Here is a 24,248-nt window from a genome sequence, read left to right as displayed (position 1 = left end):
CTAGGGCATGTTCATCCTAGGGTTTTCGGTGATTTATCCAAGCTTGGAACTCGAGTTGGATTTTTTGGCCATGTCACTTAATTTAAGAGGTTTTCAATTTTAAATTCTTGAACTTGACATTTTTTTTGATTTCCTTAGGGTTTCCTAAGGTCATATATAGGTTTTACTTGTTTAGGAAAATGTTTGCCTAGTCAATTTTGAAGAGAGAGATGAGGCGGCAATACGATAATCATCATATATGGGTGTCCAAGCTCCTTTGTTTTCAAAGACGTTTTGGAAATTTTGAAAATAGGGAGAGTTTTGAAATAGAACTAAGAGACTTGGACAGGTTACGATTTTAACAAAAAAATTAATATTTTTGAAAACATAAGACATATAGTGAATCATTTCCAAAAGAGAAACATATTTTTAAAAACAAATTTTTATTTAGCAGTTTTAGCTCCTGCAACCATAAAGCCCTCTAAGAAGTTTAACGTCATGCAGCGATTGACATATACACCTGACCCTTTACGTCATATGGGGCTAGAAGGATACACCCAATCTTTTATGTTGTACGGGGTTAGACGGATACACTCGACCTTTTATGTCATATGGGGCTAGAAAAGTTTTTGAATATACCCGACCTTAACGTCATACAGGGTTAGATGGATACACCCGACCTTTTACGTTATAGCGGGCTAGATGTTTTCTGAATACATCAGACCTTTAACATCATATGGGATTAGACGGATCACTCGACCTTTTACGTGATACGGGGCTAGATGTTTTCTGAACTAGATTTTTGTTGGCAGTTTAGGTTTGTTCCACCAAGGAGAATTTCTTTTTGAATTTTTTTTTAATTAAATTTTTTTCATTTGATATTATTTGACAGTTTAAGCTCGTGCCACCAAGGAGCATTTGAAAATTTTCAAAAATTAATTAAATGTTTGAAAACAATCTTTTTGTAAGAAAAATGCACAACAAAACCAACTTTTGTCCTTGAAAGGCTTCGAAATTGGAGCAGGGGCATTTTTGTCCAAAACATTTTGGGCGACACCAATAGCGTTGCTTCGGCCAATGACCTAAGCGATAGACCCTATGTCTCCCAGGCCATCGACCTCCAAAATCACATGGTTTTGAATCCAGAGGTTTTTGGGGTTGCCTTATGCTTATTTTTTTGAATTTATTTTGGGGTTTTCTTTCGAAATTGGTTGTCAATTTAGGCTCGTGCCACCAAGGAGCATCTAACACGCTGTCTGAGACTAATTTATTTTAAAATTATTTGAAAATAGTTAATTTTAAAAGTAAAGTATATGAAAAAAGATGTTTTTTCCTCAGGGGATCTAGCTGAGTGAGAGAGAGTGCAGCTGAACTAGCTAATGTTGTCATTGACAAGGTTCACCCATCACCGATATGTGATAGTTGGCAATTATACTTGTACAACCATAGAGTGCCTGGCTAGTTTCAAGCCTACATAACAGGTATAAGAAGTTGGCTTCAAGAGCAAGGCCCAATCGATTAACAATTCAACCTCTTGTAGTGATGGAGGAAGTCCTTTCTTGATTTTAGAAAAAGAATTCTGAAAATGATTTTTTTTTTTGTAAGAAAATGAAAGATTACTTTGGAAAGCATTTTCGAAAGAGGGACGAGCCTTACAGGTGTTGCCACTTGTGGCCCCTTTGGTGGTCATTTCCTTTATTTCCTTTTATTCACTTATTTAAAGATGATGAAATGGATTTCCTTGTGAGATCGTGAGAGTTCACGATACTTGAAGTTTCCTTTGATTTGTGGAGCTTCCATCCTGTATTTCGTAGAACCATGAGGAGTTCTTCTTTGGGTTCTGCTGGGCTTCTTTATTAGAGAGGTTTCGACATTCTTCTTGTGGTTCTTTGAAGTCTCTTGGGTTTCAAATTCATGTTGCCTTCCCATATCTTCCTGAGGTTGGTTTTGTTGGAAACCTGTAGGGATTAAGAGGAGTTTTCATCCTCAGGGTCTGCTTATGCAATATTGTTGTGACTTGCAAGTATGTATTTGTACTTGAGGTTTTGAATTAGGGCCTCCTTTTTGGAGGTTCTTTTTTACTTGTGATGCGCCTTTCGAGTTTTTACCACGTCCCCCTTTTTCCTTTATCCTTTTTTGAGTTCGTTACGAGTAGTATTTCTTGATATACATCGCATTGATGGGATCGTTGAGTTCATACTCCTCCTGATTTTTTATTTTGTAAGAATTGTCTGTATGCACTTGGGTTCCCATGAATGGCCCTTCCCAATTAGATTTGAATTTGCCTAATGGGTCTGAATTTGCAGGAGTGTGAAAAATATTTTTGAGTACCATATCTCCTTCTCTGAATTGTCGGGGAACAACTTTTCTGGGTATGCCCTTTCGATTCTACGATGGTAAGCTACGATATTTTGTGTTGTTCATAGTCATCTTTCATCCAAAGTATCGAGGGCAGCGATTCATGCTTCAATCTTTTGTTCCTCATCTAAATCATTATGAATGAGCACTCGGAGAGATGGTATCTCAACTTCAATGGGTAGCACAACCTCCATACCATACACTAATGAGTATGGGATCATGTCAGTAGGAGTTTTCTCATTTGTTTGATAAGCCCCTAGCGTGTCATTTAACTTTTCGTGCCAATCTTTGCTACCTTCTATCATTCTATCTATAATGGTGAGAAATCGTTTATTTGTGGCTTCTGCCTGCCCATTTCCTTGAGGGTAGTAGGGTGTGGAGAATTTCTGCATTATCCCAAACATTTTTCACACCTTAGTAACACTTTCATTTTTGAAGTTGGTTCCATTGTCAGTAATGATTGATTCTGGAACGCCGAATATGAATACGATGTTATTTTTTATGAAATGGGCAACATGCTGGCTTTCAATTTTGGCATATGATGCGACCTCTACCAATTTTGTGAAGTATTTTGTAGCCGTTAGTATGTAACAGTAGCCATTTGTAAGGACCAAGACTCTCCGGCCTGTTGAAGTGTGCCGGCAAGTCACCGACACAAGAGAGAGAGAGTAAGAGAGAGAGCCACCATGCACAGTAGGAAGAGAGAGAGAGACCCGCCATGCGCGGTAGGAAAAGAGAGAGAGATAGTGTTGCCGTGCATTGTAGGAAGAGAGAAAGTGAGAGAGAGCTGCCGTGCGTGGCAGGAAGAGAGTGTAAGAGAGAGAGCGATCGTGCGTGGCAGGAAGAGAGAGAGTGAGAGAGCCGCCATGCGCACAAGCTACATGCCGTGCATGACACCGTCGAGTGCGCCACTACTGCGTGCGAGACGCCGAGCGTGTCACTGCCACACGTGACCAAAACTCTCTCTCTCAAGATTGTTGCATGCCCCTTGATTTGCCACTTGGCACTTGCACGCTGCCTGTTTGCCACTTGTAGCCTTTGCTTGCCACCTGCTTGTTGCCTCCCCCTTCTTTGCCTATAAATAAACCCCCTTCACAAACTTCAAAAGGCTTTAGCCCTCTCTCTCTCCCACGTTCTCCCTTCTCAAACACTTAGAACTTCCAAGCTTGAGCCACCCTTGGAAACTTGACCTATGTTGGGGAAATTGAGATCCTTTTGAGTGCTGTAAGTGGATTTAGATTTCATGATTCTCCTGTCTTGATTAATGCATGCTTAATTTGTTTATTAAATAGTGAAATTTAAGTCTAAATATGAAAGTGACGGTGGAAATGGGTGTTGAAATTGTTGCTAAGTACCTTGCTAAGCTTGTATTCTGTTTTTCCAGAATTATGATTCTCTTTTAAGTAGTTATTTGAGCATTGAAAATATTTCTTTTAACCATGAAATTTTGTAAGGAAGTACCTCTTTGAGTCTATTTTCAGGGGCAAAAGACCCCATATTGATATTTCTTGTGATTAGAAAGTTATGAGGCTCTTGCTAAAACATGCCAACTATGTGACATGAAATTCCAGGAACTCTACATGCTTTTGCATAAGGCTATTCACTAACCAAATCATGTAAAAATGTTCTCAAACAGCTTTTAAAGGAAAGATGGGTGAGTCTACTTCGAATTTTTTTTGGAGTTATGCCAAAATTCTATGTGGATTGGAAATTATGCCCCTTTTTCTATGAATATGTTACTGTTATGAGTTGCTGTGAATTTCCAGAACTGTTGCATGTTTTAATGAACTATTTGCTGACCAAATGGTGCCCAAATAATCTCAAACTACTTTTAAATGAAATGTGGGTGACTCTGTTTGTATGAATATGTCACTGTTGTGAGTTACCGTGAATTTTCAGAATTCTTGCATGTTTTGTACTGAACTGCTTACTAACTAAATGGTGTCCAAATGATCTCAAACCTCTTTTAAATGAACTATGAGTGAGTCTATTTAGAAAATGTTTTGGGACCATGTCGAAACTCCCTACAGATTGGAAAGTAAGTCCATTTTTGTGAGACTATCACACTTGAACTCCTGCTCTGTTAAGGTTAAGTGAATGTGCATGATTAAAGTAAGAAATGTTTAAGAATTAGTGAATGCTGATGAAAGTGTTAATGGGTATGATTGAAATTTAGTTATGCCATAGATGTGGTATGAAGCACTATGCTATGGGTTATCCATTGATAGTGTGGGGTGATATGGTAAGAATGCAATATAAGGATTATTCCATTATGAAATTGGAGTATGCTTTGTTATGAAATGAAAGCATGCAGTGAGACATGTTCTGTTGTGATAAGTGTACACGTTATATGTTCCGTTGAGACATATGTACGTGATTTTTTGAGATGTGCTATATGGTAAGACTTGTGTGGTCAGATGTGTAATATGTGGATAAACATCTACTGTGTGAATGATGGTGCTGGCAGCTGCCTGTTTGGTACGGTACCTACTGTGTGAATCATAGTGCCGACAGCTGCGATCTTTCTCAAATCCCCATGTTAGGATGGGAGTTAGGAAGTGAATGTGAAGTTTTCCCCCAAATCTATATGGAGGCACTACGAGAGAGTCGTGTCTTGCAAGGCCACGAGCCTATCAAAAGCCCCAAAGCGCGATGGGAACTGGGTGTGTGCATATGAAGGAATTAATGAATGGGTCACCTATTGTCATTGTCTTCCCTCCTGAGTGATGGTAGAAGTCTTAAACAATGGGATTGGCTTGGCTCGATGATTAGGGCTTCTACTCCGAGAGTAGGTGGTCTAAGGAGTGAGTTAATGGAAAATTGTTGACGTGTGCATAATAATACTGACCTGTTAAGATTTGCATGTTTAAATAGCGTGATATCTCATTGGTTATGGCTTCATTGTAAATCATATATGATACACTGATATATACGACTTGGGCACATGATTACATGACATCTTAATTATTATAAGATAATGCTCATAGGTAGGAATTATGGTTTCTTGATCTACTAACTGGGCTTTTTAGCTCATTCCTTGACTTTCATCTTTATAGAGTGATATCCTGTGGGTCGAGCGAGGACTGTTGGGCGATCGTGGTTGGCGGTGGAGGACCCGTACTTGTCGAAGAAGTTTCTTTTGACTGTAGGTGTAGATGGCAATTGACCATACAGTTGTTTTGTCGGAAACTTGTATTTCGTTGTTAGGGCCTTCGGTGCCTTGGATATTTTGTAATACTTTGGAAATTATATATATATATATATATATATATATATATATATATATATATATATATATATATATATATATATATATATATATATATATATATATATATATTTGTATGGTCATGTTTGGAGTTATTATTTTCTTTCGTGGTTTGCTTTGATTCCAGCTTTCTAAAAGCGTTGAGCGCACTCGCACCTGAGTGACATTCGCTACCTTTAGACACGGTCCTATACTCTATTGCCCTTCGCCAGGCACGGTAGGAGTCAAAGGGTGGGGTCGTGACAGTTATGGTATCAGAGCAGCCAGGATAGGATTCTTGGCCTAGAGAGTCTTAGAAGCATCCTTAGAGTGGTCTTCTGAATAGGTTAGTAACTAGGTGTTCTTGTATTAGGTTGAAGATGACGAGGACTCGTACCAACAATCGGAGTTCCAGTAATGAGAACATCAAGGCCCTGAGGAAATTCTTCAAAATCCTTGGGGCCCTAACTCAAATGATGAAAGACCATATGCCGGCCCTGGCTGCCTCCGCCCCAAGTCAAGATGGTTGCGGATTGATTGAGAGGTTCAGGAGGCTTGGACCATCCACATTCTTGGGACACATAGTGGAAAATGCCGAAAGATGAAAGAGACAAGTAGAGAAGATTCTGGATGTCTTGCACTGCTCTGATGAGCAGAAGGTTAGATTGGGAACTTTTATGCTGGAAGTGGAGGCCGAACATTGGTGGAGTTCGGTGAAACAATCCTGGATGGAGGCATGGATTGAGGCCACCTGGGAAAATTTCCTGGTGGCATTTGATGAAAAATATTTCCCCGACTCTGTTCGGGAGAGGAAAGAGGTTGAATTCTTCGAGCTGCAATAAGGGAGGCTGTCAATGGAACAATACATAGCCAAGTTTGTGGAGCCCTCTAGGTATGTGCCTCACATCATCGATACAAAGGCACGTAAGGCGAGTAAGTTTGAGAGGGGCCTCAGACCAGATATGTCACGACCCCAACCCCTGACCCCATACTGTACATGCCGGAGGGTAGCAGAGTGCGGGATTGCAACATGATGTGGCGAACACCACTCAAGTGGGAGTGGCTCAATGCATAAAAACACTCAAGTGGGAGGGGCTTATCAATATCATAGTATCATATTCATAGTGTCACAGTATCATATTCACAGCATCACAATGTCATATTCACTTATCACAGTGTCATATTCACAGTATCATAGTGTCATATTCATAGTATCATAATGTCATATTCACAGTATCGTAGTGTCATATTCACAGAATCACAGTGTCATATTCAAAGTATCACATTTCCTGCAATTTCAAACAGTGATATTTGATCATAATTAGGGTCAAAATTTTTATTTCATTTTAAATTTAGAGGCCGTTCCAAAACTAATTTTACACTAGACACACCTATCTTTTAAATGAGGGTGGTTTGAAGGCAATTGGACCCCGTTTGACCCTTTAAAGGTTCAAGACAATGGAGGTTCAATAGCTGTACCCTGCTGTGCTTGCGAGGCAGCGACATATCTTACTTTGCACTACTATAACTTTCAATCCGTGAGGTATTTTAAGATAATTTCGAAACCCAAGTTTAAGCCGAGACATGTATCTTTCCGACAAGGGTATTTTGAAAGCATTTGGACTCCATTTGGTTTGTTCAACAGTCCGTTCCTACTAAAGTGATGGTTCTGCGTTTTATTAAAAATTGTCCATAGTGATATACCTTTATAAATAGTTACGTAGCTTTCAATCTAGGAAGAATTTTGAAATAATTTTTCATGAATGTTTAAGCCTACATTGAGATCTTTCAAAAGGCGATAGTTTGTTTGAAAGGAAATGGACTTTGTTTGGTTAGTCAAAACCAGTGGCAACAGTAGTGACAGTACAAATATCCAGGCAGAACAACCAACAATAGCATACTTATATATTTTGCAACATAACTTCACTTTTGTAAGGAATTTCAGCAATGGGTGAACACGAATATTTTATTAGACTCACATATCTTTCTAATGACAGTAATTTGAGGTCAATTGGCCCTCATTTGTCTTTTCAAAAGACTCCTACAAAACATACATGTTCCTGGAATTTCACAGTAACAATTTACATGCCTCAAGAACATGTTCCATAGCCTTCAATTCTTAGTGAATAACATCATAATAACTGTTCCCTCACAATATACACACATAAACATACATTTTCGATCGAATTTGTAAGCCATACATTCATTTTTCAGCACCAAAATTCATCATAGAGCAAAGGGATCAATTTTAGTGAAACAAGGCGTAGGAATCACTACAAGACATTCACTTTTTATTACTCATCTTGTAGAAAATCAATTTCATGTATTCTCATGGCAGTAGTGCAATGGTGGTGGATCTACTTACTCAAACAACAATGGTGCCCTCCAAATCTTCTTTGACAGTCTTCTTCTTCAACTCCAACAATGGCTGCTTCAACAGTGGGGTTGAGAACTTCACCAAGTTTTGTCTTAGAGAGAGAGATGAGGAAGAAAAGAAGTGGCGTGAGAGTGAGAGGGGAAGTCTTAAGTACTGCTGGCTGGGTGGCAGCCCAAGGCTGGACAAGTGGCAAGCACCACACATGCATAAGGACAAGTGGTGTGTGTAGCAGCATGCATCTGGCAGGTGGCCGTTGCACGCCTGATGCTACACGCACGGTGCTAGCCCATCTTTCTGTTAGCAAACGGCACTAACTTCTCTTTCTCTACTCGCGGCGATAACACACATGACACTGACTTCTCTTTCTGTACGAGCAACGATAACACGAACGACACTGACTTTTCTTTCTCTACCCACGACGATAACATGCACGACGCTGACTTCTCTTTCTTTATGCGCGACGATAACACGCATGGTGTTGACTTCTCTTTCTCTACGCACGACGATAACATGCACGACGTTGACTTCTCTTTCTCTATGTGCGATGATAACACGCACGGTGCTGACTTCTCTTTCTCTCTGTCTTTGCAACCGACGATACCCTCCTCTCTCTCTCTTTGCAGTCGGTGATACCCTCTTGACTCGTGTGGTGGTAGGCTTCTCCCTTTTTTTACCGCACATGCTTCAATCTTATCAGAGTCCTGCCATTGTTTGTGCTTTCGTGGCCAGGAAATCGTGGTCCTTACATCAACCCCCCCTTAAAAGGATTTTATCCTCAAACTAGCTAGTCAATCAAATAGATGGGGGTACTTTTCCCAAATTTTATCCTCTCGTTCCCATGTTGATTCTCGTGAATGATACTGCCACAGAACCCTGACCAGGGGAATCTCTTTATTGCACAATACTTGAACCCACCTATCTAATATTTCAATTGGTTGTTCCATATAAGTTAAGTCTTCCCTAATTGGGATCGCTTCATACTTCAACACATGAGATGGGTCTAGCTGATACTTTCTCAATAGTGACACAGGAAACACATCATGAATATTAGCCAACTCAGGCGGTACAGCCAGTCGATATGCCACAATTCCAATTCTTTCTAAAATATCAAAGGATCCAATAAATCAAGAACTCAGTTTCCCTTTCTTGCCAAACCTCATTATGCTCTTAGTTAGTGATGTCTTTAGAAAGACCTGATCGCCTACTTCAAATTCAAGATCTCTTCTCCGATTGTCAGCATAACTCTTCTGCTGACTCTGAGCTGTTTGAGCCTTTCTCAAATTAAAGCAATCTTTTATGTTATTATTTGAATAATCTCTAGCCCTAACAGTCTCTTTTCACCGACCTCGTCCCAACATACGTGTGATGTGCACTTCCTCCCATACAATGCCTCAAAAGGTGCCATTTGGATATTGGCTTGGAAACTTTTGTTATAAGAAAACTCTATCAGAGGCAGATGATTGTCCCAGCTTCCTTTGAAATCTGTAACACAGGCCCTCAACATATCTTCCAGGGTCTGAATAGTCCTTTCTAACTATCCATTAGTACGAGGGTGGAAAGCAATACTAAAAGTGAGTTTGGTCCCTAAGGCCGACTGTAGACTGTTCTAAAACCTTGAACTAAATCTGGAGTCCCTGTCAGACACAATACCAACAGGTACCCCTTGCAGTCTTATTATCTCTTTGATATATAGTTGGGCCAACTTATCCAGGGTATAGGTAGTACAGACCGATAAAAAATGAGCGTCTTTAGTTAGTCGGTCCACAATGATCCAAATGCTATCATGTCCTGTACTCGATCTAGACAGGCCTGACACAAAGTCCATAGTTATATGCTTCCACTGCCATTCTGGCACGGGTAAGGGCTGTAACTACTTGGTAGGTTTATGATGTTCATCCTTCACTTGTTGATAGGTCAAGCACTTCGAAACAAACTGTGCTACTTCTCTCTTCATATTGTTCCACCAAAAGACCCTTTTTAGATCTTGATACATTTTCATACTCCTTGGATACACCGTGTAACGGGAGTGGTGTGCTTCTTCCAAGATAGCCCTTTTTAGATTCTCATCATTAAGAACACATACCCGACCTTTAAATCTTAACATTTCATAGTTGTCCATAGAGAAATCCTCCTTTCCTTCCAACTTCATTTCCTCAAGAATTTTCGTGAGTAGAGGATCTTCCTTTTGTGCTGCAAGGATTTGCTGAAAGAGACGGGGCTCATTTTTATACACGAAATTATTCCTACCCCATCATTAAGGGGCAGAGCTGGGTGCCATTCTATTGCGTCTTCTAGTAATTTCATCTCTCGGACATGTGAGCCACTGACACCATGGGCTTCCTACTCAAGTCGTCTACCACGATGTTCGTCTTACCTGGGTGGTAGTTGATGGTACAGTTGTAATCATTTAGAAAGTCCATCCATCTTCGTAACCTCGTGTTCAATTATTTCTGAGAGAGTAAGTACTTAAGGCTCTTAAGGTCGGTAAACACCTTAAATTGGGTCCCATACAGATAATATCTCCAAATTTTCAAGGCGAATACCACAATTGCTAATTCCAAATCGTGTATGGAATAGTTTTGCTCATATGGCTTTAACTATTTGGAGGCATAGGCAATGACCTTGCCCTGTTGCATCAACACACTAGTTAGGTGACTTGATCTCACCTGCCCGGATTTAGGTGATCGGGTGACACATGTCTCAGGTTCAAAAAACTCGGGACGTGAGATCACTCTCTCTAGAGCCTCGTTCCAGAACAAGGGCATGTATCCAACTAGTGAGAGATGAATTTTGGATGTGAGGTGGAGACCAACCTCATCTGGGTCCGTGAATTACTCGGGATGGCTAACGCTGGTGCCCTCTTAGATCACGATAGAAAGCCCTCCAGTTGCTTTAGTTGGTTCAGAATCGCCTCCCTTGACTTGTAATTTCCTTGTTTTCTGCACAACACTACTATGGTTAATTTGCAAGACAAGTGGGCCCAAAGGACCACCCTTGTCTTAGGGCAACGCACATTTGTATGCCTAAGAATGTGAAAAGTTAGGGTGATGAAGTGAAAGATCTAAATGAGAGGAGAAAAGAAGAGGGTACTCGACAAGGGGACGAGGCTAGCATAATAGTTGGACCAGTGAAATAACCGACTCGAAGTGGTAGCAAGACGGGCTCGGTACTTTGGACCGGTGCGAAGACAATACTACTCGAAACTAAGGTCAACATGACTGTCCTAATCTAGTGTGGCAGCAAGACGGGCATGGTGCTTGGGACCAGGGCGATGACAATATTGCTCGACAGCCAGATCGCTATCGCAACACTAGACTGAGTCCCTCTGTCAAGTGAGAAGAGAATGAAGAAAATGCACGAGACGACGAAGAGATGGGGTCCTAACAGTGCTAAGAGTCACCATCCATAACAGTGGAGTAGCAGTGTCACATCCTTGGACGACGCTAGAAACTACTGCTCACTGCTAGAGGGTGAGCAGTGAATTGCGGGAGGTGCTAGGCATCGTCGTTGGGGCAACACAAGAAGGCAGCACACCCCTACGAGGGGGACGATAGCCTCTTGTGAAGCACGCAGTGATAGCCATTCGCGAGGCGCGCGACGACAGTTCTTGCGGCGTGGGATGCAAGAAGAGTCTGCGCATGGCGTTAGGCACTGAGCCCACGAAGAAGGCTTATAGACAAAGATAGGCACCGAGCGCACGAAGAAGGCTTGCGGACGACGATAGGCATTGAGCCCACGAAGAAGGATTGTTGACGATGATAGGCACTGAGCGCACGAAGAAGGCTTGAGGACGACGATAGGCACCGAACGTGCGAAGAAAGCTCACGGATGGCTATAGCCACCGGGCATGCGAAGGAAGCTCGCGGACGACGATAGGCACCGAGCGCATGAAGAAAGCTCATGGACGACGATAAGTCTTGCCGCGACCTCTCGCGGGCGGCGATAGCCATCGCTGTCTGCGATATGCACACAACAGGAGGAGACCCTGCGGGTGGCAATAAGTTTTGCCGTTTGTGTTCTTCACTGAGGCAAGGAGGATATATATGTAGATGACGATGAGTAGTGCTATCTGCAAGCCTCGCTGAGAGATAGAGATGGATGAATAAAGGGGGAAATGAGTTTGCGCATGGTGCTGTCATCGCCATGCATGACCTGTGAAACCACAGGATGGCAAAAAAAGGATAGAAAGAGGCATGCACGGCACTGCCACTGTCGTGCATGGCCTATGAGGGAGGCTCAGACGAAGAAGAAGAAGAAGAAAGAAAAGAAGAGAGACAAGATTTACCTTGAGCCTAAGGGTACCATTTCAAAAGTTTCTCCCTCCTTATTCTCTCTCTCCAAATGTGACCCAACAATGAGAAGGAAGGGACTTCCATTAAGGAAAGGGACTTCCATTAAGGAAAGGGACTTCTATTAAGTAAAACTAAGATTTAACTGAATTAAAAGAAATTAGAAAATAGGGTGAAAAATGACAGATTTACCCCTTCCTAACAAGTTGTGGCATTCCAAGACAGTCCCTGTGTTGCCCTAGAACATGGATGATTTCTCATATATGATCTAGGATTATTCTCATGCCATTTGATCGAAAGATGACTGTTTTCTTGTAGGGCTCAGCATGGCGATCTATTTGATATCAACTTCGAGCCATGGATTGTGTTTTTAGGGCACGATCATGTGACTTAAAATTTGAATGAATCTTGAAACTTTGATCGATTGTGTTCTCGTTCCTTGATGTTTTTATGTGATTTATTTGCTGGATAACACTGAGCATGCCGTCACGATGGCGGGCAAACAAATGCAGCTCGATTCCGTGCCCGGACGAAGATTTTGCAGCTTTGGAGTTTTGGCCGAAATCTAGAATTTCGATGACAGAATTTGCAATCACTTCATCAGCTTCATGTGAGAAATCTGATCGTTCATCATGTACGGGGTTCAGACTAGAGATAGCCCTAGACCTTACGCACAATTGGTTTCACGTCGATCGGGCTCACGAGCGACGTGATTTGGCTGCTCGAACGATGCACAACACTGATGATTTTCCTACACTTTCTTCACAGATCAACAACTTCTCTCTAACTTTTCTTCGGGCTCGGGCGTCGTCGCGGGGCGTTCCACATATCGAAACGCTCGTCTTGATAGACGGACAAGCTCACAAAATTTGAGCATGATCCGACTTAAGACGGGTGCGATATGAGAGTTTAAAGTCACTAATCGTGACTGCCCCTTTAATGGAGTTTCAACTGCAGGGTAGCCGCACGGGAATAGCGTGCGGCTCCTTCTGTTTCTCTCTTTCACCTATAACTTCTTTCTGGGATATCGTTCAAGATGAAATTTGACCTCTAGGGGTTTTTAACCGTTCCAGATCTAATAGCTGTGGTCCCATAGCAAATTGAGACACCAAAAATATAGATCTAGTTGTAGGGTCCGTTTCAAGGAGCTAGAGACTGATTTTGTCGAAACTGTTTCTCAGTTAGCACTGTCTTAAACATGTTGAAATTCGACGAAAATTAGCAGGAGACTTTTAGGAGTCCCCATGAAGATCTTGACCAGTTCTTCATGGCTAGGGACCAAGGCGATGAAAAATGTCTTCAAACAGCTTACCCTGTAGAATGTTGTTCTTCTAGGGAAACAAGAGGGACAACATTCAGAATGGATGCCCGGACGTTTGGATGCAATGTACAGGTCCATCCGTGGAGACTTTTAAGGGGAGAAGAGACTTTTTGAGGGATCTGTAGAAGTCCTCACCCTCAAGGGACTATTTACGATTCTGACAACTTGAGGATTATGAAGGGACCTCATTGGTTAGAATCGTGGCTATGTGGCGGCCAAGTGCTATGAACCTTTGGTCGGCATTGTTTGTTGCTACACGAGGTTTGCCAACGCAGTCTTGACAAGTCTATATATTTATTCAACCACTTTTTTATGATGAATCTTTTGATCATGAAACATGGAGAGATGAAAGAGGATTCATAGATGAACACAATTGTCCATGTCTAGCTTCAAGTGGATCACAGACGAGAGAGATCTAGTACATCCAAGTTAACTTATTTCTGTGGGAAACTGTATCAGCAAGACTAGTGCATTACGGAAGCAACCACTTCCTTCTCAATAATTATCATGATGTCACACCTTTTAAGGGTGATAAGACATCGAGTCAAGAATCCAATGGTCCTGGTCTCATGTGAAAATTCCTCGTCTCTAGAGAGAAATCTCAATTTTGGTGGTCGAGGGTCATCTTACCTTTAACATATAGTGTATAAGCTTCAAGGCTTTAGATGATGGGTTAAGCCACCTCCAAATATTTCCTAATTTATATAATTCTTGGACTCAGAGGTATATGAGGCCTCCTGATATATATATCTTCAAGGATGCAACTCATTATGATATCATATGACGAGATTTCCTTAGGCTATGTCTGTCAAGCACTATATCCTTAATGACAAATAACGACGAAAAATATTGCATCTCATAAAAAATCCTCTGGTTATCATTTGAAAAGTCATATATGGGCCATGTGAGTATGTGTATTATTTGAACACATTTTTCAGCACCTTGGTCCCTGATGTGGAATAAAGAGGAAGCAGATCAACAAAGCCTCAACATACAGTGGAAATTTCGACAGTCTCAGAATGGCCCTAGAACTGATCAAGATCTTCATAAGAACTTCAAAAAGGCCACCTGTCAAGTTTCATCGAAATCAGAAAAGAAACAATTTTGGTAAAATCAGCTTCTAGCACCTTGAAATGGACCCCGTAACTAGAACTATATTTTTGATGTGTTAAACAGTTGTGGAACTATAGCCATTGGATCCGGCATGGTCGGAAACTCCTATGGGTCAAGTTTTGACTTAATCAGGCACTCCAGGACAAAGTTATGGGTAAAATACCGAAAAGCGATAGGCCGCACTCTATTCCCGTGTGGCCACCCTCCACTAAAACACCATTAAAGGTGACTGTTTTCACAGTCACGGGTAGTGAATTTCGGGCCTATATCTCACTCATTCCAAGTCGGATCGTGCTCGCATGCTTGTCTCTTTAAGACGAACGTTTCGATAGGTGGCACGCCCCATGACGATGCCCGAGCAGGGAGAAAAACTAGAGAGAAGTTGCTGATCCGTGAAGAAAATTGCGGTAAAATCAGCAGCAATACGCCTCGTTCAAGCGGTCAAATCATGACGCTCGCGCACCTGATGGACGTGAAATTAATTGCATTATGTGCGTACGGGCTGAAGCTATCTCTGGTCTGAACCTCGTGTACGATGAATGGTTGGATTTCACACACAAATGCATCGAAGCTGTTGTAAATTTCGGTCGCTGGATTTCAACATTCTGGCAAAAAACTCAAGGCGATGAAATCTTCATCCAAACTTGAAATCGAGCTGTGTTTGTTGCAACTTGATTGTGATGACATGCTTAGTGTGATTCAGCGAAGAAATAGAAGAAAAACATCAAGGAACGAGCGCACTATCGATCTGAAGTTTTTACGATGCATCTGAAATTCAAGTCTCATGATCATGACTTAAAAAGCATGATTCATGGCACGAAGTTGATATCAAATCAATCGCCACGCCGAGCCCTACAAGAAAAGAATCATCTTTTGATCAAACGGGCATTAGATCAAACCCCTAGATTAATCATGGAAGATCACGAAAGTTCTCGGGTAGCAGCAAGGACTGTTTTAGAATTTCACACATTGTTAGACAGGGGGAAAACAATATTTTTGCACCCATTTTGGAATTTCTTTTAATTCAATTAAATTATGATTATCATAAATTTTAGGTAGTTTTTTGGTTTGTCCACCCATGTTTGGGCCCAATTCTATATAAACATGCAAAGCCAAATTGTAAAGAGAGAATAGACACAATACTTCAACATTCAATAAAGACTATAATTCTTGCTTGAGTTTGTGCGTGTGCCTTAGAGAGAGAGAGAGGAGACTCTCCTCCCCTCTTTCTCTCTCCTTTTTCTCATTTCTATCTCTCTTTCTCTCTCCTCCCCTTTTTCTTATCTCTATCTCTCTTTCTCTCTCCTCTTTTCTCGTCTCTATTTCTCTCTTTTCTTTCTTCATCTCTATCTTTCTTTCTCTCTCCTCTTTTCATCTTTATCTCTCTCTCTCTCTTCCTCCTCTGATCCCTCATGTCTCTCTTTCCTTGCTTCTCTTTCTCCATTCACGCATGGCGGACCTATTGCTTGGTGTGATGCCTTCCTTCCCCTGAGACATGAATAGTGAGCCAGGCCTTAGCCCAATTGACGCAAGCCTAACTCTACCTAGGTTCTCTTTCTCTTTCTTCTCTTATGTCACAATGGCGCAAGCCTAGCGCCACCTGGCCTCTCTTTCCCTTCTCTCTCTCTCTCCTGTCTTAGATAGCGCAAATCCATTATCGTTTGTGCTCTCACTCTCTCATTTCTTTTGTCTTAAACGGCGAAGGCTCAGCGTCGCCTGAATTTTCTCATTTCTTCTGTCTCTGACGGTGAAGACTCAATGGCGTCTGAGTTTGCTCATTTCTTATGTCTCAAACAGCGAAGCCTTAGTGCTGCCTGAGTCTTCTCATTTCTTTTATCTCAGACGGCAAGGCCTTAGTGGCGCCTGAGTTTTCTCATTTCTTCTGTCACAGCCGGTGCAAGCCTAGTGCCGCCTGGGTTTTCTTTCTTTCTTCTCTTCTGTCACAGCCGGCGCAAGCCTAGCGCCGCTTGGGTTTTCTTTCTTTCTTCTCTTCTTATCACTGCTTTTTCTCTCTCTGATCATTCTTCTTTCTTTTACTCTCTCATTTGATCAAGAAGGGTTGAGACTGCCTTTAATGGTAGTCATGTTGTTTTGTTGTAATGTTGTTGTGCTGATCATAGTAACTGTGCCTGTTTTATTGCCAAAACAGACAAGTCATTGTGTCTATCCAGTCGGTATTAATATAGTCGTTTAGTAGTAACTCTGTTGAGTCAGTTTGAGCTATTGAGCCCGTTTTACTACCACGACAGGTCAATTACCTGCTAGTCAGGTCACTATGTCGGTCTCGCCACTCGATCTAATTCTTTTCACCCCAATCTTCACCCTCTCATTCTTTTTCTTTTTGATTGTGCACGCCTGTGTATATTCGCTCAAATGCAAGGTGGGGTCCCTTGACCTACATGTCTTATAACATTTGTCATATGTATGTGATTGCAGAAACAGGAGACTACAGACCAAGGGAGGCAATTTCGAACCAATTTGACGACTGGTGGGCTTTCTTCGTGATCTAAGAGGGTGCCCATGCGAGCCAGCCCGAGTAAGTTCAGAACACACCTTAAATTCCTCTCTCATCGGTTGGTCCACCTACCCTTGCTTTTGAGCAAGGTTCCCGAGAGAGCGATCTCAAGTCTCGGGTTCCCCTGAAACCTGAGACGCATGCCGCCAGATCACCTAGATCCAAAGGGTGAGATCAAGGTACCTTACCAGCTTGATGACTCCACTAGTGACTTACTACCCCTTAGTCGGATTGTGCTTGTTTAGCTAAGTTTCTCCTTTTTATTTTCTGTATTTGCACTTATGGCTTTCGGGTTCTATAACTCATTCATCTGGATCGGGGGTTTTCTAATCTCCATATTCACGAGTGTCCCCAAGGATCAAGTTCCTTGAACTTCGTTTCCAACCCTGCTTTTGAGCAAAGACCCCGGGTCTAACTCTCAGGTCTTAACCTAGATTAGTGTGAGGTGGGACTTAAAGGCCCCTAACTCCCCATCTCTTAGCTCTGGTGGAACATCTGCCAAGACCCCTTGCATTGGCAACACTTCTGTTTCTGCACACAACATGCACCTTGCCACCGGCAAGTCATTTGTCGGTTGTATTGCTGAGGTACGCTGAAAGGCTGCCCAGTCCCTTGCTGCAAAAGGAAAACAAGTTGCCATTGCTTCTGTGGGATGCCGCAAGGCTACCCCTCACATTCTTGCACCACCACGAGTCTCTATCCTTAGAGGCTCGACACATCATGGCGGAGACCCTAGGGCCTCCACCTATCGCACACACCATAAGGCTCATGGGTCATCCACTCGAGCTACACCTCAGAGCAACCCTTATGTTTCCTTGAGTCAGCGTCCAAGATCAGATCTCCCAAGGTCGGGTCCTGTACACGTTGTTCATATGTATCCCACTGCTCAGGGCAACGCCCTCATTGCGCCAACCCGAGTACATAGGAGGCAACCTTCTCGCCCTCCTACCTAGCACACACAAGCACACCCTATAAGGGGCATGCCTCCACTTGTTCTCTTACTGACACTTGCTCACAGTTCTTGGCCTCCTACGACCAGACCATTTGCTCGAGCCCAAGTTGACCCCCAGGTCACCCATGACCCTTCTTCAGGGGTCTCACACATGTCTTCGACATCGATAGCCCCTCGCCCTCGACTCAACCCTGCTCTTGCCTGCTCCTCCTTCTTCGAGCAAGCATCTCCAGCCTTGGTACTCCAAGACCTTCTCCAAGAGTACCATCCTGAACTAGTCTCGTCATTTCGGTCATGTCTCTAGAGTTCATTAGAGAGCTCGAGGAAAAAACCTAATGGAAGATCTAGTCCTTCATCTTCCCTGGCCCAGGATGACTCCAGTCCCTGGCCCTCATCCTTTGCCACACCTGATGGAGATAGCTCTCTTTTGTGAAAGAAGGGTTGATCAGCCGTCGTCCCAATCACAGTTTTGGCTCGAGGTCCATCAAAACCTCAAAGCTTAACATGATAGAGGTCGGCAAATTCTGACCAAGGAAGTGGCCAAGGTGGTTGGGGCAACCAGCTCTGATAACCCTTTTTGCCTGAATCCCTTCTACCCTCTTTAGATGACGAAGCCTGAAGAAGAAGTACATGCGCACTGCATGGTGGTTAGTGTAGTAGAAGATGACCCAGCCACTTTGAAGCCACGGTCCTAAGATCGTCGAGAACCGGTCCTCATGTGATCGGCATATAAGAATCGAGTCCAGTCGGGGCATGCTGCCCTTGCTGACAGGTCTGTCGTGCGCGACTCGTCAAGTTAGCAAGCCCTCAACTACAACTAAGGCTGATCTCCCTGGAGAAACCGTCAGCGTAATGGTTGTAAATGAATTTTACTCGTAGGAAGACCGTATGAACAAATTTGAAGATATGGTGCACACGATGATGGAGAAGATTGATTGTATAGACGCAGCACGACAATCACCTAACCATGAGGTCAATTCCCACCATTCAGATGGTGCCCTCCAAGGCAGCCCCTTCCCTCTACCTCATAGGACAATTCTGTCCCTCACCCCATCTCATAGGTAGACATCGATGCTATGGTTACCCATAGCTTAAAGAACAAACAAATCCCGGGATACAGGGTGCAACACCTTATCAAAGGCCATACCCTTCATACATTGACCAGGTGTCGTTTCCCTCAGAATACAAGAAAGGGAAGTTCCCCCTATTCAATGAAACCACGTCGCCGGACCAACATATCACCCACTTCCAAGCAGCGTTCTGCGAAATAGTGGCTGATGGGAGACTCCTTCTCCGTCAGCTTATTGAAACCCTTGATGGCCCAGCTTTTTAGTGGTATGCTCGACTTCCCCCAAACCCGGTGCATACTTGGGAGGAAATGGAGAAACTCGTCCACCAGCGCTTCTACGAGGTCGAGAGAGAGGTTCAAACCTTTGAGCTTCTCACGCTGACCCAAGGCTCTGATGAGCCCGTGGACCAGTTCATATCAAGATGGAGAAATTTAGTTGCTCACCATCCCAATCCCATGCACGAGAAGGAAGCAGTTCAAACTTGTGTGCAAAAAATGTGGCCTGAAATCGCTTTACATGTCGAGGCCTCCAATCCGACTTCCATGTCAGAGCTGATCTCTAAATCAGTCCGCATAGAAAGCCTATCACGCCACTACGGCGGGTCACGACAACCGTTTGCAAGCTCGGGAAATAACCGGGGCAATGGTAGCTCTCAGACTAACCCCTGAGGCAACCAACAACAAGGATTGATCAGTGCGGCTGTCACAATCACTGATCCAAAGAACGCTCCCTCCCAAACTTTAAACCTTTCCAAGGGCATGAGCACAACAAAGACAACACCTCAGGCAGGCAAGCAACGACAGTCGTACAACCGAGTACCCGCACCTATAAAACTTAATCGGGAAGATGATTGGACCAGGCATAGGAACAAGGTCTACCCCTTTGAGAAGGAATGGGTCCCTGCGCTATTCTGATTATTGCTTCCAGAGATCAAGTTCCCTGAGCAAGCTGAGCTTGATGCTTAGGCAAATTATTGTGCTTACCATCAAAGGATCAATCACCCCACAGATGACTGCTTCACGCGAAAAGACCCCACCGAGGCTTTGACCCAAAAGGGTCAGATTAAGCTTGAGGAACTCAAGAAGACATTCGGGGTAACATAAGCCTCTCACATAGTGACCGTTGATGAAGAAGACGGTGCGCCTGATATCCTTCGAGCCTTCTTTTTCATCATGCTTCAAGAAGGTCTTATCACACTGAAACTGGCAAGGCAGCCTCGACGCCTTGCCGGGGGAACTGAGGACCATTGGTGCCCATACCACCAGATATGGGGGCATTACTTGTGCGAATGTACCAGTTTCCATGATATAATTACATAGAAAATACAGGAATGTCAAGAGTCTTACAACGTTCCAATAAGTGATCCCCAAGCCACTACTCCACTGGTGCACGAGGGCCTCTTGATACAAGACCTTCATAATAATGGTTCCGGTACTGCTGAACCCTCGACTTCCCAGCCATGGATAGTTCACCATGGGTGAAGTAGACTCAAGTCTTTAAGGCGAGAAGCAGTTCGCCCTAGGGCTGTTCGCAAGTCGAGCGAGAAGAAATCAAGCACCACCTCAAAAAACCAGAAGGAAATGGGCACCAAGGGCTGCTCGCCAGAGAAACAAGATGACTCAACCACTAGTTGAGCAAGAGTTTCTCAGGCCCCTTCCCCCACTGCCAACTTTAATCGACTTTATCCTTAGAACGATCCTCCTTCCTTCCCATCAAGAGGACATTCCCGAGTTATCTTCTCCTTAGATCACATCCAATTAGAATGACAACGTTAAAAGCACTCCCCAATGGTCTAAGCAAGGGAAAGACCTTAAAGATCCCCTGCACACGTTCAATTCTGGTGATGACATAAAAAGCTACCCAGATCGGTCCGATGAGGGGAACGAACTTAAAAGTCCCCCACCTTCTGACCCTTCTCCTTCTTCCTCTGCTGCTTCTCATCCTTCTTCCCCAATGTCTTCTGTAGGTGCAACCTTGAAATGTCCAGACTTCGGGGCTCTCGATAGAGAATTCAAAAGAATCAACATAAGCAGGACACAACGGAAGTGGTTGAAAAAGAACCTGGCCCAGGCAGTTGGATTCTTAATAGTTGCTATGCCTTGGCAACTCGAGCCAAAGCAGAGTCACCTTCCTCAAAGAAGCACAAAAAGTCAAAGCTAAGGAAGCCCCAGTGGCTCCCTGAGCCCGACTTTGAACAGAGACTAAGAGAATCAAGAGGGCAATGCTTCTATTCTCAGGAGGCTTGCCACATGGTCCAAGTTTATGAAGTACTACCCAGCGCGGGGCAAACACTATAGACACCAGTGCAAAGACCATGCTATTCATACGAGGATAATTCTTTCCCCACGATCGCCGAATCTCAACTTCCCTTTGACTTCCAAATCGAACCCTTACAGCTTGATATGCTGTCCACGTTGGAGGTTGACCCTTCTATTCCTCGGTTCAACAAAGGTGCATAAATCACGACCAACCCTGGAACCCTCTTCGAAGCAGAGATGTCAGGATCATCGGTCTCTGCACTTGAGATTAACAAGAAGACCTCAGAAGCAGATGATGAGGAGTTGCAAGAGGCCCCGGAAGAATGGGAAGAAGGCGGTCAAGCCACAGCTGACGAGCTCGAGGAAATAAATCTTGGAGACAAATTCGACCCCAGGCCCACTTTTATTTCAACGAATATGTCTCCAGAAGAGAAAGGAGATTTTGCTACTTTCTTTCGAGCAAACTGATACATCCTTGCCTGACATTATCATGAAATGCGTGGCTTAGACCCTCAAGTTGCCGTTCATCATCTAGGCATTGATCCAACTATCAAACTTGTTAAACATAATCAAGAAGGTTTAGATCTGAACTTGAAATGCAAATAGATGCCGAGGTGACCAAACTTGGACAAGTAGGCTTCATTCACAAAGTCAAGTACCTGAAATGGCTAATAAATGTTGTTCTAGTCAAGAAGAAGAACGACCAGGGTTTGCATTGACTTCTGTGACTTGAATACCGCTTGCCCTAAGGATGACTTCCCGTTGCCATTCACTGAGATGCTTATCGGCTCTATGGCACACTGTCAAATCTTTTCCTTCATGGATGAGTACTCCAAGGATAATCAAATACGGATGGCACCCGAAGACAAGGAAACCACTGCGTTCTTAACTCTAAAAGGGGTCTTCTGCTACACAATGATGCCTTTCAGATTGAAGAACACTGGTGCTACATATCAGAGGGCAATGACAATCATCTTCAGAGATATGATGCACAAAGAGGTGGAGTGTTACGTAGATGACTTGGTGGTAAAATCCGAAGAGAAAGATGCTCACATGAGAGACCTTGAAAAGGTATTCGAGACACTATGTCTTCATCAGCTTAAAATGAACCCATTGAAATGCACTTTTGGTGTGCGTTCGGGAAAGTTCTTGGGGTTCATTGTCAGACACCGAGGACTTGAAGTCGAGCCAATCAAGATCAAGGCAATCCAAGAAATGCCATCATCAACCACATTGAGAGAGTTACGCTCTCTTCAAGGGCAGCTAGCGTACATCGTAGGTTCATCTCAAACCTCTCAGGTCACTGTAAACCCTTTACGCACCTCTTAAAGAAGGATACTCCATTCATCTGGGATGAAGCATGTAAGGCAACCCTTGATGACATTAAGCAATATTTACTCAACCGTCCAGTGCTCTTTTTACCAGTGTTGGAAAAACCTCTCATCCTATATGTTACTGCTCTGGACGAGTTGCATGGGGCATTGTTGACACAAAACAATGATGAGGAGAAAGAAACGATACTGTATTATCTCAGTCGCAGGATGCAAGAGGCCGAGAAGAATTATCCCCTATAGAGAAGATGTGCTTGGCTCTGATCTTCACAGTACAAAAACTTCGCCACTACTTGCTTGGTCATGAACTGAAGCTTACATCAAAAGCAGATCCTGTAAATTTTCTCATGACATGCCCATGCTTGTCAGGAGGCCTTGCTAAGTGGGCATTATTGCTGATGGAATTCGACATCACGTATGTCCCACAAAAGGCCATCAAGGTCCAAGCTTTGGCCGATTTTCTCGCAGCACACCCTGTATCGATAGAATCTCCTTTATCGAGCGGCCTCCCCGATGAAGAAGTATTCTTTGTAGAACTTGCTTATGCGTGGGAGAAGTATTTTGACGGAGCCTTCCAATCAGATCGAGGAGGCACCAGAGTGGTATTCTTAACCCCGAAAGGCGGAGTATTGCCACTTTCTTTCTCTCTCGCTGAGGCCAGTTCTCATAATGAGGCAGAATATTAGGCCCTTATAATTGCATTGGAGATAGCCTTCGACCTAGACTTGGAGAAGCTCAAGATCTATGGCGACTCTGAGTTGGTTATTCGACAGCTCAAAGGGATCTATGACGTGAGAAAAGACACTCTCAAGCCTTATCACGATACTGCAAAATCGTATATGGCCCAGTTTGAGGATGTATCCTTAAGTCGCATCCCCAAGAGGTTGAACTCACCGGCTGATGCACTTGCAAAACTCGGGGCTACAATTCAATTATCCTCATTAGGATCCACGCTTGTCTGGGTGGCAGAGTGGAGACACATTGAACTAAGAACTGAGGTAGATGCGGATGATGAGAAAAATATCTTCCCCAAACGCCCTCCTTATCCATTCAGAGCACTTCTATCAGCTAAAGAAGTAATTAAGACTGTACAAGAAATGTCACGGAGTCAACAAGCTAAAGTTTGAAACTAAGAACCGGAGTTCTTCGACCCAATATGTGCAGAAGTTTAGCAGGTAGAAGATTGGAGAGAGCCCATTACTAGTTTCCTAAAACATGACAAGCTCTTGGAAGATCGTGCCGAATGCAACAGTGTAAGTCGAATGTCTACCAAGTATACCCTCCTCGAAGGATATGCTCTCTTTGACGGTATTCTTCTTAGGTGTGTTGACGTGCAAGAAGCAAATAAGGTGTTAGAAGAAGTACACTAAGGAATTTGTGGAGTACACCAGACAGTTCCTAAGCTCTATGAGCAGATATGCAGATTGGGGTATTATTG

At 43.3% G+C, this 24,248-nt stretch overlaps 1 protein-coding gene across 4 annotated transcripts in view; it reads left to right on the top strand.

Annotated features, from left to right (window-relative positions):
* The window catches only part of LOC18425288 (serine/threonine-protein kinase SRK2A), a 99,291-nt gene that overhangs the window by 9,876 nt on the left and 65,167 nt on the right, over positions 1–24,248 (top strand). Inside the window, exons 9-10 of one of the 4 annotated variants that reach the window (XM_088863889.1) lie at positions 3,909–3,991; positions 5,394–5,567. In XM_088863889.1, coding sequence (XP_088720015.1) covers positions 3,909–3,944 — 36 coding nt within the window. In that variant the 3' untranslated portion in view covers positions 3,945–3,991; positions 5,394–5,567. Of the gene's footprint in view, positions 1–3,908; positions 4,203–5,393; positions 5,568–24,248 lie in introns of those variants that run through there. The other 3 variants (XM_088863890.1, XM_020661979.2, XM_088863888.1) reach the window with 3 other exon arrangements.

This window comes from Amborella trichopoda, chromosome 4 (genome assembly GCF_054954075.1).
Source record: "Amborella trichopoda isolate Santa Cruz 75 chromosome 4, AtrichopodaSantaCruz75HAP2 v2.0, whole genome shotgun sequence".
NCBI lineage: Eukaryota > Viridiplantae > Streptophyta > Magnoliopsida > Amborellales > Amborellaceae > Amborella > Amborella trichopoda.
This window is presented reverse-complemented; position numbering and strand designations above follow the sequence as displayed.